This window comes from Hypanus sabinus, assembly GCF_030144855.1.
Source record: "Hypanus sabinus isolate sHypSab1 chromosome 5 unlocalized genomic scaffold, sHypSab1.hap1 SUPER_5_unloc_1, whole genome shotgun sequence".
In the NCBI taxonomy this organism is placed as follows: domain Eukaryota; kingdom Metazoa; phylum Chordata; class Chondrichthyes; order Myliobatiformes; family Dasyatidae; genus Hypanus; species Hypanus sabinus.
This window is the reverse complement of record NW_026778917.1, coordinates 66,021-83,086: the sequence shown is the minus strand read 5'-3', so window position 1 is coordinate 83,086 and position 17,066 is coordinate 66,021. Positions and strand designations below refer to the sequence as shown.

The 17,066-nt window shown below is 55.5% G+C and overlaps 1 protein-coding gene across 2 annotated transcripts in view; it reads left to right on the top strand.

Moving 5' to 3' along the window:
- Window positions 1-17,066, top strand: part of skic2 (SKI2 subunit of superkiller complex) — a 159,323-nt gene that overhangs the window by 80,437 nt on the left and 61,820 nt on the right. For both annotated transcript variants that reach the window (XM_059957481.1, XM_059957482.1), the window contains exons 10-12: window positions 594-739; window positions 998-1,144; window positions 15,310-15,394. In XM_059957481.1, coding sequence (XP_059813464.1) covers window positions 594-739; window positions 998-1,144; window positions 15,310-15,394 — 378 coding nt within the window. The remainder of the gene's footprint in view (window positions 1-593; window positions 740-997; window positions 1,145-15,309; window positions 15,395-17,066) is intronic.

Genomic DNA, 17,066 nt, shown 5'->3' with positions numbered 1-17,066 from the left:
GTGTGGGTTTGGGTAAGGAAGGAGGGGAATTGTGCCCTGTGGGAGAAGTGGTGGTGATTTGGGGGTACGGAAGGGGGGAATTGTGCCCTGTGGGAGGGGCATTGGTGTTGATTTGGGGGTAAGGAAGGGGGGAATTGCATCCTGTGGGAGAAGTGGTGGTGATTTGGGGGGTAAGGAAGGGGGTAATTGTGCTCTGTGGGAGAGGTGGTGGTGATTTGGGGGGTAAGGAAGGGGGGAATTGTGCCCTTTAGGGGTTTGGAGAGGGAGAGGGTTGGGCAGGGGTCCTTCCCTGTGGCAGGGTGGTGTGTTCTATTGTTCAGTGGGGTGTGGGTGTTGTGCCCTGTGGGAGGAGCAGAGGTGAGGGGAGGAGGGGGGAGGTGCAGAGGTGAGGGAAGAGAGGAGGAGGGGAGAGGAGCAGAGGTGAGGGAAAAGAGAGGGGAGGAAGGGGAGGGAAGAGGGAGGGGGGAGGAGCAGAGGTGAGGGAAGAGAGAAGGGAGGAGGAGGGGGGAGGAGCAGAGGTGAGTGGGAGTGTACTGACCCTAAGATCTCACTATTGCAATTAACTCTTCACAACTCCATCTGCCTTACCCCAGTGGCCGTTCGAGCCCGATGTCTTTCAGAAGCAAGCCATCCTCCGCCTGGAGTCCCGCGACTCTGTGTTCGTGGCCGCCCACACGTCTGCTGGCAAGACCGTGGTCGCTGAGTATGCCATTGCCCTCTCCCAGAAGCACATGACTAGGTGAGAGACCCGACCCTCCCATCCCGCCTGCTTCCTCACGCCTTGCGTCACCAGTGATTGGGGTTCTTTCCGAGGCTGTGTGCTTTTACCCCAGACACTCAAAGACGAGGATTAGCGTAATTTGTCACACGTGCAACAAAAGTGTTGCCACGCTACCAGTACCAAATTAACGTGCTAACTAAGCCGAACTCAAACGTCTTTGGACCGAAGGAAGACAGCAGAGTTCTGTCTGGTAATGAGTGTGAATCCTCTCCGCAGGACCATATACACATCCCCAATCAAGGCCTTGTCCAATCAGAAGTTCAGGGACTTCAAGAACACCTTCAAAGACGTTGGGCTGCTGACGGGAGATGTGCAGTTACATCCCGATGCCTCCTGCCTCATCATGACCACAGAGATCCTCAGGTTAGTCTCTCTGACTCGCCCGCCTCTCTCCCTACCAGTCCTGTCCCATCCCATTTTCCCTCTTACCCTTCCCTCCCCATCTTATCACGTTCTATGTCCCCTTTCTCTCTCTTCCCTCCCCTCTCTCTCCCCTCCCCCTCTCTCTCCCCTCCCCCTCTCTCCCCTCCCTCTCTCCCCTCCCCCTCTCCTCCCTCCCCCTCTCTCTCCCCTCCCCCTCTCTCTCCCCTCCCCCCTCTCTCTCCCCTCCCCCCTCTCTCTCCCCTCCCCCCTCTCTCTCCCCTCCCCCTCTCTCTCTCCCCTCCCCCTCTCTCTCCCCTCCCCCCCTGTCTCTCCCCTCCCCCCTGTCTCTCCCCTCCCCCTCTCTCTCCCCTCCCGTCTCTCTCTCCCCTCCCGCCTCTCTCTCCCCTCCCGCCTCTCTCTCCCCTCCCCCTCTCTCTCCCCTCCCCCTCTCTCTCTCCCCTCCCCCTCTCTCTCTCTCCCTCCCCTCTCTCTCCCCCTCCCCCTCTCCCCTCCCCCCTCTCTCTTCCCTCCCCCCTCTCTCTCATTTCCCTCTCTGTCTGTGTCCCTTTTCTCCCCGTCCCAGAGGACTGGAAGATTGCAAATGTCACTGCACTCTTTAAGAAGGGAGAGAGCTGAAGAAAGGATAATATAGGCAGGGAAACCAACCATGGCTGACAAGGGGGTTTAAGGACTGCCTAAAAGCTAAGGAAAGGGCATATGAGGTAGCAAAAGTGAGTGACAAGTTGGGTGATTGGAAAGCTTTTAAAATCTCAAAAAAGGCAACTAAAAGCTTATAAGAAGGGAGAAAAATGAAATATGAGGGCAAACTAGCCGGATACCAAAAGATTTTTCAGTTATATAAAGAATAAAAGGGAGATGAGAGTTGATACTGGACCAGTGGAAAATGATGCTGGTGAGGTGATAATGGGGGACAAAGAAATGGCAGATGAACTTGATGGGCACTTTGCATCTGTCTTCACTGTGGAAGACACTAGCAGTGTGCCAGAGGACTGTGACTTATCCCTATCTTATGGATAGGGGAATCAAGGGATATGGGGACAAGGCATGAACCGGGTATTGATAGTAGATGATCAGCCATGATCTCAGAATGGCGGTGCAGGCTCGAAGGGCTGAATGGTCTACTTCTGCACCTATTGTCTATTGACTGTCAGGGAACAGGAGTGAGTGACATTGTTATTACAAAAGAAAATGTACTAGGCAAATTCAAAGGTCTTAAGGTGGATAAATCACCTGGAGCAGATGGACTACATCCCAGAGTCCTGAGAGAGGTTGGTGAGGGGATTACAGATGCATTGGTCAGGATCTTTCAAGAATCACTTGATTCTGGCATGGTCCCAGAGGACTGGAAGATTGCAAATGTGACTCCACTCTTTAAGAGGGAGGAAGCAGAAGAAAGGAAATTATAGGGCAGTTAGTCTGATCTCAGTGGTTGGGAAAGTGTTGGAATATATTATTGAGGATGAGGTTTCTGGGGACTTGGAGACTAATGATAAACTAAGTCAAAGTCAGCATGGTTTCTTTAAAGGGAAATCTTGTTGGATAAATCTGTTGGAGTTCTTTGAGGAAGTAGCAAGCAGGGTGGACAAAGGAGAGGCAGTGGATGTCATTTATTTGAACTTTCAGAAGATGTTTGATAAGATGCATAACAAGGTAAAACAGGGAAGATACTGCCATGGACAGTGGAACGGCCAACAGGCAGGAGGCAGTGAGTGGGAATAAAGAGGGCCTCGCCTGGTTGGCTGCCGGTGACTAGTGAGGGTTGGGACCGCTACTTTTCACATTGTTTGTCAATGACTTAGATAATGGAATTGATGGCTTTGTGGCAAAGTTTGCGGATGATACGAAGACAGGTATTGCTGAGGAAGCAATGCGATTGCAGCAGGAGTTAGACAGATTGGAAGAATGGACAAAGAAGTGGCGGGTGGAATACAGTGTTGGGAAACGTGTGATGATGCATTTCGGTAAAAGGGACAATAATGTGGATTATTATCTAAACGGGGAGAAGGTTCAAACATCAGAGGTGCAAAGAAATGTAGGAGTCCTTGTGTAAGATCCCCAAAAGATTAGTTCACTGGCTGAGTCAGAGATAAAGAAAAGAAATGCAATGTTGGCATTCATCTCAAGGGCAATAGAATATAAAAGTAGGCAGATAATGTGGACAATACTCAGGCCGCTCTTGGAGTACTGTCAACAGTTTTGGGTCCCATATCTGAGAAGGGATATGTTGTCATTGGAGAGAGTCCAGAGGAAGTTCATGAGGATGATTCCGGTTAATGAAGGGGTTAACATATGAGGAGTGTTTGGCAGCTTTCGCCCTGCACTCACTGGAATTTAGAATGCATGGGGATCTCATTGAAATCTACCGAATGTTGAAAGGACTAGATAGGGTGAATATGGAGAGGATGTTTCCTGTGGTGGGGGTATCCAGTACTAGAGGGCACAGCCTCAAAGTTAAGGGGTGACCTTTCGGAACAGAGGTGAGCAGGAATTTTTTAGCCAGAGGGTGGTAAATCTATTGAATGCTCTGCCACAGACTGCAGTGAAGGCCAAGTCCATGGGTGTATTTAAGGCAGAAGTTGATCATTTCCTGATTGGTCAGGGCATCAAAGGCTATAGTGAGAAGGCAGTTTAATGGGGTTGAGTGGGATCTGGAATCAGCAATGATGGAATGGTGGAGCAGACTCGATGGGCTGAATGGCCTAATTCTGCTCCTATGTCTTCTGGTCCCATCCAGTGTCCGCGCTCTCCTTTCCCTCCCTCTCCCATTCCTTGTTACTTCTCTCCCTTCCCTCCCTCTCCCATTCCTTATTACTTCTCTCCATTCCCTCCCTCTCCCATTCCTTGTCCCTTCTCTCCCTTCTCTCCCTATCCCATTCCTTGTCACTTCTCTTCCTTCCCTCCGTGTCCATGTCTCCTCATTCTCTCTCCCCTCCCTCTCTTCTGTCCCTGTACGATGTCCCCTCTCTCTCTTCCCTCCCTCTCCCATTCCTTGTCACTTATCTTCCTTCCCTCACTGTCCATGTCCCCTCTCTCCCTTCACTCCTTTGGTATTGGGATTACTGGGCTGAGAGCTAAGGATGGAGTGGCTGGATGTGGACTGGGGAGACGATGGGTTTGGGTGTGAGCTGGGTGTTTGGATTGGTCACAGGACAGGTTTCTGATTGGAGACTCAGATGGACTGGGGAGACGATGGGTTTGGGTGTGAGCTGGGTGTTTGGATTGGTCACAGGACAGGTTTCTGATTGGAGACTCAGATGGACTGGGGAGACGATGGGTTTGGGGGTGAGCTGGGATTTTAGATTGGTCACAGGACAGGTTTCTGATTGGAGACTCAGATGAACTGGGGAGACGATGGGTTTGGGTGTGAGCTGGGTGTTTGGATTGGTCACAGGACAGGTTTCTGATTGGAGACTCAGATGGACTGGGGAGACGATGGGTTTGGGTGTGAGCTGGGTGTTTGGATTGGTCACAGGACAGGTTTCTGATTGGAGACTCAGATGGACTGGGGAGACGATGGGTTTGGGTGTGAGCTGGGATTTTAGATTGGTCACAGGACAGGTTTCTGATTGGAGACTCAGATGGACTGGGGAGACGATGGGTTTGGGTGTGAGCTGGGTGTTTGGATTGGTCACAGGACAGGTTTCTGATTGGAGACTCAGATGGACTGGGGAGACGATGGGTTTGGGTGTGAGCTGGGTGTTTGGATTGGTCACAGGACAGGTTTCTGATTGGAGACTCAGATGGACTGGGGAGACGATGGGTTTGGGGGTGAGCTGGGATTTTAGATTGGTCACAGGACAGGTTTCTGATTGGAGACTCAGATGAACTGGGGAGACGATGGGTTTGGGTGTGAGCTGGGTGTTTGGATTGGTCACAGGACAGGTTTCTGATTGGAGACTCAGATGGACTGGGGAGACGATGGGTTTGGGTGTGAGCTGGGTGTTTGGATTGGTCACAGGACAGGTTTCTGATTGGAGACTCAGATGGACTGGGGAGACGATGGGTTTGGGTGTGAGCTGGGATTTTAGATTGGTCACAGGACAGGTTTCTGATTGGAGACTCAGATGGACTGGGGAGACGATGGGTTTGGGTGTGAGCTGGGATTTTAGATTGGTCACAGGACAGGTTTCTGATTGGAGACTCAGATGGACTGGGGAGACGATGGGTTTGGGTGTGAGCTGGGTGTTTGGATTGGTCACAGGACAGGTTTCTGATTGGAGACTCAGATAGATGGGAGACGATGGGTTTGGGTGTGAGCTGGGTGTTTGGATTGGTCACAGGACAGGTTTCTGATTGGAGACTCAGATGGACTGGGGAGACGATGGGTTTGGGTGTGAGCTGGGTGTTTGGATTGGTCACAGGACAGGTTTCTGATTGGAGACTCAGATGGACTGGGGAGACGATGGGTTTGGGGGTGAGCTGGGATTTTAGATTGGTCACAGGACAGGTTTCTGATTGGAGGCTCTTAGACTCGTTGAGGAATGAAAAATCAAAGGATATGAAGGAGGGAAAGTTTGAGTTATTCTTGGAGTTGGATTGCACAGTCGAGGGCTAAAGGGCCTGTTGAGAGGGTGCTGGAGAAAGGTCAGATTGGAGGGACAATGAGGGGTGGTGGGAGAAGGGTGTCAGTTTGACAGAGTGGTAGTTGGAGAAGTTGGGGGGTGTGAATGGGGGTTCTCATTGAAACCTTTGAAAGGCCGAGGGAGAGTGAATTTGGAGGAGGGACTCTCAGACCAGAGGGCACATACTCAGAATATATGGACAGAGGTGTGGAGGGATTTCATTAGTCCGAGGCCGGAGACTCTGTGGAATTCATTGCTGTGGAGGGCAAGCCGGGAAAGAGTGTTAAGTTGGGGCGCCCAGGTGGGTAGGTAAATGGGGGAGGGGTTCAAAGTAGTGGTGGTTTAAATCAGGTATGTTGGGAGGAGTCAGTGTGGGCAGTGTTGGGCTGGAGAGAGCATTTGCTGAGTGGTAATTATCGAAGGGGGGCAAGGTTAAATCCAGGTGGGGCTTACTTGCGGGATCTACCCCTCCACCCCATCCTCTTCTGATCCAGTTTGCCGGGCAGCTAAACACCAGTCCAGTGGGTCTCTGAAATCTCTATCCAACAAGGAACTTGATCCCTTTGTCTGGGAGTGAGCTGTTATGATTCCACATCCATCCAATGGAACCCTCCCGCACCCCCTCGTCTCCCACATCCATCCAGTGGAACCCTCCCTCACCCCCTCGTCTCCCACATCCATCCAGTGGAACCCTCCCTCACCCCCTCGTCTCCCACATCCATCCAGTGGAACCTTCACTCACCCCCTCGTCTCCCACATCCATCCAGTGGAACCTTCACTCACCCCCTCGTCTCCCACATCCATCCAGTGGAACCCTCCTTCACCCCCTCGTCTCCCACATCCATCCTGTTGAACCCTCCCTCACCCCCTCGTCTCCCACATCCATCCAGTGGAACCCTCCCTCACCCCCTCGTCTCCCACATCCATCCAGTGGAACCCTCCATCAACCCCTCGTCTCCCACATCCATCCAGTGGAACCTTCACTCACCCCCTCGTCTCCCACAACCATCCAGTGGAACCCTCCCTCACCCCCTCGTCTCCCACATCCATCCAGTGGAACCCTCCCGCACCCCCTCGTCTCCCACATCCATCCAGTGGAACCTTCACTCACCCCCTTGTCTCCCACATCCATCCAGTGGAACCTTCACTCACCCTCTTGTCTCCCACATCCATCCAGTGGAACCTTCACTCACCCCCTCGTCTCCCACATCCATCCAGTGGAACCCTCCTTCACCCCCTCATCTCCCACATCCATCCAGTGGAACCTTCACTCACCCCCTCGTCTCCCACATCCATCCAGTGGAACCCTCCTTCACCCCCTCGTCTCCCACATCCATCCAGTGGAACCCTCCCGCACTCCCTCGTCTCCCACATCCATCCAGTGGAACCTTCACTCACCCCCTCGTCTCCCACATCCATCCAGTGGAAACCACACTCACCCCCTCGTCTCCCACATCCATCCAGTGGAACCCTCCCACACCCCCTCGTCTCCCACATCCATCCAGTGGAACCTTCGCTCACCCCCTCGTCTCCCACATCCATCCAGTGGAACCTTCACTCACCCCTCGTCTCCCACATCCATCCAGTGGAACCCTCCCGCACCCCCTCGTCTCCCACATCCATCCAGTGGAACCTTCACTCACCCCCTCATCTCCCACATCCATCCAGTGGAACCTTCACTCACCCCATCATCTCCCACATCCATCCAGTGGAACCTTCACTCACCCCCTCGTCTCCCTCATCCATCCAGTGGAACCCTCCCGCACCCCCTCGTCTCCCACATCCATCCAGTGGAACCCTCCCGCACCCCCTCGTCTCCCACATCCATCCAGTGGAACCTTCACTCACCCCCTCGTCTCCCACATCCATCCAGTGGAACCCTCCCTCACCCCCTCGTCTCCCACATCCATCCAGTGGAACCCTCCCGCACCCCCTCGTCTCCCACATCCATCCAGTGGAACCTTCACTCACCCCCTCGTCTCCCACATCCATCCAGTGGAACCCTCCCTCACCCCCTCGTCTCCCACATCCATCCAGTGGAACCCTCCCGTACCCCCTCGTCTCCCACATCCATCCAGTGGAACCTTCACTCACCCCCTCATCTCCCACATCCATCCAGTGGAACCTTCACTCACTCCCTCGTCTCCCACATCCATCCAGTGGAACCCTCCTTCACCCCCTCGTCTCCCACATCCATCCTGTTGAACCCTCCCTCACCCCCTCGTCTCCCACATCCATCCAGTGGAACCCTCCCTCACCCCCTCGTCTCCCACATCCGTCCAGTGGAACCCTCCATCAACCCCTCGTCTCCCACATCCATCCAGTGGAACCTTCACTCACCCCCTCGTCTCCCACATCCATCCAGTGGAACCCTCCCTCACCCCCTCGTCTCCCACATCCATTCAGTGGAACCCTCCCGCACCCCCTCGTCTCCCACATCCATCCAGTGGAACCTTCACTCACCCCCTTGTCTCCCACATCCATCCAGTGGAACCTTCACTCACCCTCTTGTCTCCCACATCCATCCAGTGGAACCTTCACTCACCCCCTCGTCTCCCACATCCATCCAGTGGAACCCTCCTTCACCCCCTCATCTCCCACATCCATCCAGTGGAACCTTCACTCACCCCCTCGTCTCCCACATCCATCCAGTGGAACCCTCCCGCACCCCCTCGTCTCCCACATCCATCCAGTGGAACCTTCACTCACCCCCTCATCTCCCACATCCATCCAGTGGAACCTTCACTCACCCCATCGTCTCCCACATCCATCCAGTGGAACCTTCACTCACCCCCTCGTCTCCCTCATCCATCCAGTGGAACCCTCCCGCACCCCCTCGTCTCCCACATCCATCCAGTGGAACACTCCCGCACCCCCTCGTCTCCCACATCCATCCAGTGGAACCTTCACTCACCCCCTCGTCTCCCACATCCATCCAGTGGAACCCTCCCTCACCCCCTCGTCTCCCACATCCATCCAGTGGAACCCTCCCGCACCCCCTCGTCTCCCACATCCATCCAGTGGAACCTTCACTCACCCCCTCGTCTCCCACATCCATCCAGTGGAACCTTCACTCACCCCCTCATCTCCCACAACCATCCAGTGGAACCTTCACTCACTCCCTCGTCTCCCACATCCATCCAGTGGAACTTTCACTCACTCCCTCGTCTCCCACATCCATCCAGTGGAACCCTCCCGCACCCCCTCGTCTCCCACATCCATCCAGTGGAACCTTCACTCACCCCCTCATCTCCCACATCCATCCAGTGGAACCTTCACTCACCCCCTCATCTCCCACATCCATCCAGTGGAACCTTCACTCACCCCCTCATCTCCCACATCCATCCAGTGGAACCTTCACTCACTCCCTCGTCTCCCACATCCATCCAGTGGAACCCTCCCGCACCCCCTCGTCTCCCACATCCATCCAGTGGAACCTTCACTCACCCCCTCATCTCCCACATCCATCCTGTGGAACTTTCACTCACCCCCTCGTCTCCCACATCCATCCAGTGGAACCTTCACTCACCCCCTCGTCTCCCACATCCATCCAGTGGAACCTTCACTCACCCCCTCGTCTCCCACATCCATCCAGTGGAACCCTCCCGCACCCCCTCGTCTCCCACATCCATCCAGTGGAACCTTCACTCACCCCCTCGTCTCCCACATCCATCCAGTGGAACCCTCACTCACCCCCTCGTCTCCCACATCCATCCAGTGGAACCTTCGATCAACCCCTTGTCTCCCACATCCATCCAGTGGAACCTTCACACCCCCTCGTCTCCCACATCCATCCAGTGGAACCTTCGATCAACCCCTTGTCTCCCACATCCATCCAGTGGAACCTTCCATCAACCCCTCGTCTCCCACATCCATCCAGTGGAACCCTCCTTCACCCCCTCGTCTCCCACATCCATCCAGTGGAACCCTCCCGCACCCCCTCGTCTCCCACATCCATCCAGTGGAACCCTCCCGCACCCCCTCGTCTCCCAAATCCATCCAGTGGAACATTCCATCAACCCCTCGTCTCCCACATCCATCCAGTGGAACCCTCTGTCACCCTCTTGTCTCCCACATCCATCCAGTGGAACCTTCACTCACCCCCTCGTCTCCCACATCCATCCAGTGGAACCCTCCTTCACCCCCTCATCTCCCACATCCATCCAGTGGAACCTTCACTCACCCCCTCGTCTCCCACATCCATCCAGTGGAACCCTCCTTCACCCCCTCGTCTCCCACATCCATCCAGTGGAACCCTCCCGCACCCCCTCGTCTCCCACATCCATCCAGTGGAACCCTCCCGCACCCCCTCGTCTCCCACATCCATCCAGTGGAACCTTCACTCACCCCCTCGTCTCCCACATCCATCCAGTGGAACCTTCACTCACCCCATCGTCTCCCACATCCATCCAGTGGAACCTTCACTCACCCCCTCGTCTCCCTCATCCATCCAGTGGAACCCTCCCTCACCCCCTCGTCTCCCACATCCATCCAGTGGAACCTTCGCTCACCCCCTCGTCTCCCACATCCATCCAGTGGAACCTTCACTCACCCCTCGTCTCCCACATCCATCCAGTGGAACCCTCCCGCACCCCCTCGTCTCCCACATCCATCCAGTGGAACCTTCACTCACCCCCTCATCTCCCACATCCATCCAGTGGAACCTTCACTCACCCCATCGTCTCCCACATCCATCCAGTGGAACCTTCACTCACCCCCTCGTCTCCCTCATCCATCCAGTGGAACCCTCCCGCACCCCCTCGTCTCCCACATCCATACAGTGGAACCCTCCCGCACCCCCTCGTCTCCCACATCCATCCAGTGGAACCTTCACTCACCCCCTCGTCTCCCACATCCATCCAGTGGAACCTTCACTCACCCCATCGTCTCCCACATCCATCCAGTGGAACCTTCACTCACCCCCTCGTCTCCCTCATCCATCCAGTGGAACCCTCCCGCACCCCCTCGTCTCCCACACCTATCCAGTGGAACCCTCCCGCACCCCCTCGTCTCCCACATCCATCCAGTGGAACCTTCACTCACCCCCTCGTCTCCCACATCCATCCAGTGGAACCCTCCCGCACCCCCTCGTCTCCCACATCCATCCAGTGGAACCCTCCCGCACCCCCTCGTCTCCCACATCCATCCAGTGGAACCCTCCCGCACCCCCTCGTCTCCCACATCCATCCAGTGGAACCCTCCCGCACCCCCTCGTCTCCCACATCCATCCAGTGGAACCTTCACTCACCCCCTCGTCTCCCACATCCATCCAGTGGAACCCTCCCTCACCCCCTCGTCTCCCACATCCATCCAGTGGAACCCTCCCGCACCCCCTCGTCTCCCACATCCATCCAGTGGAACCTTCACTCACCCCATCGTCTCCCACATCCATCCAGTGGAACCTTCACTCACCCCCTCGTCTCCCACATCCATCCAGTGGAACCCTCCTTCACCCCCTCGTCTCCCACATCCATCCAGTGGAACCCTCCCGCACCCCCTCGTCTCCCACATCCATCCAGTGGAACCTTCACTCACCCCCTCGTCTCCCACATCCATCCAGTGGAAACCTCCCTCACCCCCTCGTCTCCCACATCCATCCAGTGGAACCCTCCATCAACCCCTCGTCTCCCACATCCATCCAGTGGAACCTTCACTCACCCCCTCGTCTCCCACATCCATCCAGTGGAACCCTCACTCACCCCCTCGTCTCCCACATCCATCCAGTGGAACCCTCCATCAACCCCTCGTCTCCCACATCCATCCAGTGGAACCCTCCCTCACCCCCTCGTCTCCCACATCCATCCAGTGGAACCCTCCCTCACCCCCTCGTCTCCCACATCCATCCAGTGGAACCTTCACTCACCCCCTTGTCTCCCACATCCATCCAGTGGAACCCCCTCATCTCCCACATCCATCCAGTGGAACCTTCACACCCCCTCGTCTCCCACATCCATCCAGTGGAACCTTCCATCAACCCCTCGTCTCCCACATCCATCCAGTGGAACCTTCCATCAACCCCTCGTCTCCCACATCCATCCAGTGGAACCCTCCTTCACCCCCTCGTCTCTCACATCCATCCAGTGGAACCCTCCCGCACCCCCTCGTCTCCCACATCCACCCAGTGGAACCCTCCCGCACCCCCTCGTCTCCCACATCCATCCAGTGGAACCTTCACTCACCCCCTCATCTCCCACATCCATCCAGTGGAACCTTCACTCACCCCATCGTCTCCCACATCCATCCAGTGGAACCTTCACTCACCCCCTCGTCTCCCTCATCCATCCAGTGGAACCCTCCCGCACCCCCTCGTCTCCCACATCCATCCAGTGGAACCCTCCCGCACCCCCTCGTCTCCCACATCCATCCAGTGGAACCTTCACTCACCCCCTCGTCTCCCACATCCATCCAGTGGAACCCTCCCTCACCCCCTCGTCTCCCACATCCATCCAGTGGAACCCTCCCGCACCCCCTCGTCTCCCACATCCATCCAGTGGAACCTTCACTCACCCCCTCATCTCCCACATCCATCCAGTGGAACCTTCACTCACTCCCTCGTCTCCCACATCCATCCAGTGGAACTTTCACTCACTCCCTCGTCTCCCACATCCATCCAGTGGAACCCTCCCGCACCCCCTCGTCTCCCACATCCATCCAGTGGAACCTTCACTCACCCCCTCGTCTCCCACATCCATCCAGTGGAACCTTCACTCACCCCCTCATCTCCCACATCCATCCAGTGGAACCTTCACTCACCCCCTCATCTCCCACATCCATCCAGTGGAACCTTCACTCACTCCCTCGTCTCCCACATCCATCCAGTGGAACCCTCCCGCACCCCCTCGTCTCCCACATCCATCCAGTGGAACCTTCACTCACCCCCTCATCTCCCACATCCATCCTGTGGAACTTTCACTCACCCCCTCGTCTCCCACATCCATCCAGTGGAACCTTCACTCACCCCCTCGTCTCCCACATCCATCCAGTGGAACCTTCACTCACCCCATCGTCTCCCACATCCATCCAGTGGAACCTTCACTCACCCCCTCGTCTCCCACATCCATCCAGTGGAACCCTCCTTCACCCCCTCGTCTCCCACATCCATCCAGTGGAACCCTCCCGCACCCCCTCGTCTCCCACATCCATCCAGTGGAACCTTCACTCACCCCCTCGTCTCCCACATCCATCCAGTGGAACCCTCACTCACCCCCTCGTCTCCCACATCCATCCAGTGGAACCTTCGATCAACCCCTTGTCTCCCACATCCATCCAGTGGAACCTTCACACCCCCTCGTCTCCCACATCCATCCAGTGGAACCTTCGATCAACCCCTTGTCTCCCACATCCATCCAGTGGAACCTTCCATCAACCCCTCGTCTCCCACATCCATCCAGTGGAACCCTCCTTCACCCCCTCGTCTCCCACATCCATCCAGTGGAACCCTCCCGCACCCCCTCGTCTCCCACATCCATCCAGTGGAACCCTCCCGCACCCCCTCGTCTCCCAAATCCATCCAGTGGAACATTCCATCAACCCCTCGTCTCCCACATCCATCCAGTGGAACCCTCTGTCACCCCTTTGTCTCCCACATCCATCCAGTGGAACCCTCACTCACCCCCTCGTCTCCCACATCCATCCAGTGGAACCCTCCCTCACCCCCTCGTCTCCCGCATCCATCCAGTGGATCCCTCCCTCAGCCCCTCGTCTCCCACATCCATCCAGTGGAACCTTCACTCACCCCCTTGTCTCCCACATCCATCCAGTGGAACCCCCTCATCTCCCACATCCATCCAGTGGAACCTTCACACCCCCTCGTCTCCCACATCCATCCAGTGGAACCTTCCATCAACCCCTCGTCTCCCACATCCATCCAGTGGAACCTTCCATCAACCCCTCGTCTCCCACATCCATCCAGTGGAACCTTCCATCAACCCCTCGTCTCCCACATCCATCCAGTGGAACCCTCCTTCACCCCCTCGTCTCTCACATCCATCCAGTGGAACCCTCCCGCACCCCCTCGTCTCCCACATCCATCCAGTGGAACCCTCCCGCACCCCCTCGTCTCCCACATCCATCCAGTGGAACCTTCACTCACCCCCTCATCTCCCACATCCATCCAGTGGAACCTTCACTCACCCCATCGTCTCCCACATCCATCCAGTGGAACCTTCACTCACCCCCTCGTCTCCCTCATCCAGTGGAACCCTCCCGCACCCCCTCGTCTCCCACATCCATCCAGTGGAACCCTCCCGCACCCCCTCGTCTCCCACATCCATCCAGTGGAACCTTCACTCACCCCCTCGTCTCCCACATCCATCCAGTGGAACCCTCCCGCACCCCCTCGTCTCCCACATCCATCCAGTGGAACCTTCACTCACCCCCTCGTCTCCCACATCCATCCAGTGGAACCCTCCCTCACCCCCTCGTCTCCCACATCCATCCAGTGGAACCCTCCCGCACCCCCTCGTCTCCCACATCCATCCAGTGGAACCTTCACTCACCCCCTCATCTCCCACATCCATCCAGTGGAACCTTCACTCACTCCCTCGTCTCCCACATCCATCCAGTGGAACTTTCACTCACTCCCTCGTCTCCCACATCCATCCAGTGGAACCCTCCCGCACCCCCTCGTCTCCCACATCCATCCAGTGGAACCTTCACTCACCCCCTCATCTCCCACATCCATCCAGTGGAACCTTCACTCACCCCCTCATCTCCCACATCCATCCAGTGGAACCTTCACTCATCCCCTCATCTCCCACATCCATCCAGTGGAACCTTCACTCACTCCCTCGTCTCCCACATCCATCCAGTGGAACCCTCCCTCAGCCCCTCGTCTCCCACATCCATCCAGTGGAACCCTCCATCACCCCCTCATCTCCCACATCCATCCAGTGGAACCTTCACTCACCCCCTCGTCTCCCACATCCATCCAATGGAACCTTCACTCACCCCCTCGTCTCCCACATCCATCTAGTGTAACCCTCCCTCACCCCCTTGTCTCCCACATCCATCCAGTGGAACCTTCACTCACCCCCTCGTCTCCCACATCCATCCAGTGGAAACCTCCCTCACCCCCCCGTCTCCCACATCCATCCAGTGGAACCCTCACTCACCCGCTCATCTCCAAAATCCATCCAGTGGAACCCTCACTCACCCCCTCGTCTCCCACATCCATCCAGTGGAACCCTCACACCCCCTCGTCTCCCACATCCATCCAGTGGAACCTTCACTCACCCCCTCGTCTCCCACATCCATCCAGTGGAACCCTCCCTCACCCCCTCGTCTCCCACATCCATCCAGTGGAACCTTCACTCACCCCCTCGTCTCCCACATCCATCCAATGGAACCTTCACTCACCCCCTCGTCTCCCACATCCATCCAGTGGAACCCTCTCCCTCCCCACCCCAGGAGGTGTTTTCCACTGCATCTCCCCTGCTCCGTGGCTCGCGAGGGTCCTCCCACCCTCCCAAGGATCGGTCCCCAGCACGCACAGGTGAACGAGTCAGTTGCAGGCAGGTGAGATTTGCTGTGGTTGGCAGTGTGGTCTGCCAGTCTCAACCATTGACCTCGTGTCTCCTGCAGGTCCATGCTGTACAACGGCTCTGATTTGATCCGGGACCTGGAGTGGGTCATTTTCGATGAGGTTCACTATGTCAACGACGCCGAGGTAGGTGTACCCTGTCAGGATGTGAAGAGGCGCTCCCGTCCCAACTCAAGGAACTGGTCTCCCACCAACCTTTCCCCCACTTTCCCTTCCCAAGGTCCCAAGCATTCTTCCTGTAAGTGGTTATTGTATCGGGTTGCAGGGTGGAGATGTGTCTCTACCAGGAGTAAGGTGCTTCTTCCCTCCGCTAGCCTGCAGGTCACCCTTGGGCAAGACGTAGCACCTGCTTAGCCCCCGATCAGGGTCACGTGAAGCCATGGGTGCAGCTGGTGTATGTTTGTATGAACAGCCGGTGCAGATCACAAGTCCTGGTTATGTGACCACTGACACCAGGCAGTCAATCTCTGAAGAGTATTGATAATGGCCGGGGTCACTGTCCAGAGGAAGACAATGGCAAACCACTTCTAGAGAAGAATTAGCCACGAATCATTGTGGTCACGGATGAGACCAGTTGCTCATGACAATGTCAATTTATAGTTTTATTTGTACAATGTAACCCCCTGGTCGCCTCAGGCTCGCTCAGCTCGTTCTTGTCCAGGGGGAGCAGCCTTCGGCCCCGCCAAACTGGGTAATCAGCTGGTGTGGATGCTGTGTGATGTCCCCGCGTCGCTCAAAAACAGACAGTACACCATAAGCGATTAAATGAGTACAATTTATAAAGGTTACTATAACTAAGTGATTAATAACTGTCAGAAACACACTGAGTCTCAGCAATTTGCAGAACGGTAAACTTTATTTTTCGAGTCTGCAGAGTCGGACCCAACCAGCTCCTGCTAGATTGAGTGCCGAATTACACTTTGCACAGTTTTTTATACCCTACATTCTTCTTTAATCTCATTACAAAATTACAAATGTGATTACCCCTTTGGCCCACTTATCAGCCTCAGCGCATTAACACCGTTATTGTTCAACCGTTAAGCATGTCTTCCCGTTACCCGTATCGCTTCTTTAATCAGCAAGCTATTGTTTCATCCTGATTTTGCAAATTGGTTTATACGTTGCCCTGCAAGTTGCTTTGCACGTTCTTTCTGTGTCAGCACATTCTAAATGGACTCCTTAAGAATCATTTCTCTCAATCCACCCTTTTTCTTTTTAGAATGTGCTATCAGTTGGGCTTTTGCCACGGGTTTACATAGGCTTCTTCCTCTAGCTCTATTTCCCTTTGTAGGAGTACCTGAACAGGATCAGCTGGGGCCCCTGGTTGCATGACTTGTCTTGCCACCCGAGCTACTAGCTCCCGCAAGCAGGGGATCAGACATGGTAGCAGAAGGAGGACCATCAATCCCCCTCCTATAACCCCTAAAGCGGTTCGCCACCAGCCTCCTTTCAACCATCCGTCCAGCCAGTCCCAATACCCCAGCGGCTTCCAGGTCTGTACCGGCACGTGGGCTAGTTTCCTTATTTTATCTGATATTTTTTTGAACCACCTTTCCGTTGTCATCTATCTTTCAGCAGCAGTTGGTTAGATTAAACTTTCCACATACTCCTCCTTTTTGTTGTAGTCATAACATTTCTCGTTTACATGCGAGTGTGATACAAAGGACCCTGGAAAAACCGTTATGCCCACCCTTACCGTCGTCCTGCACTTATCACATCCCCCTTCAGCGCTTCTCAACAATAGCAGTATATACATTACAGTCCCAAAGTTCAATCTGTCCGTCTTTTGAGCTTTAGC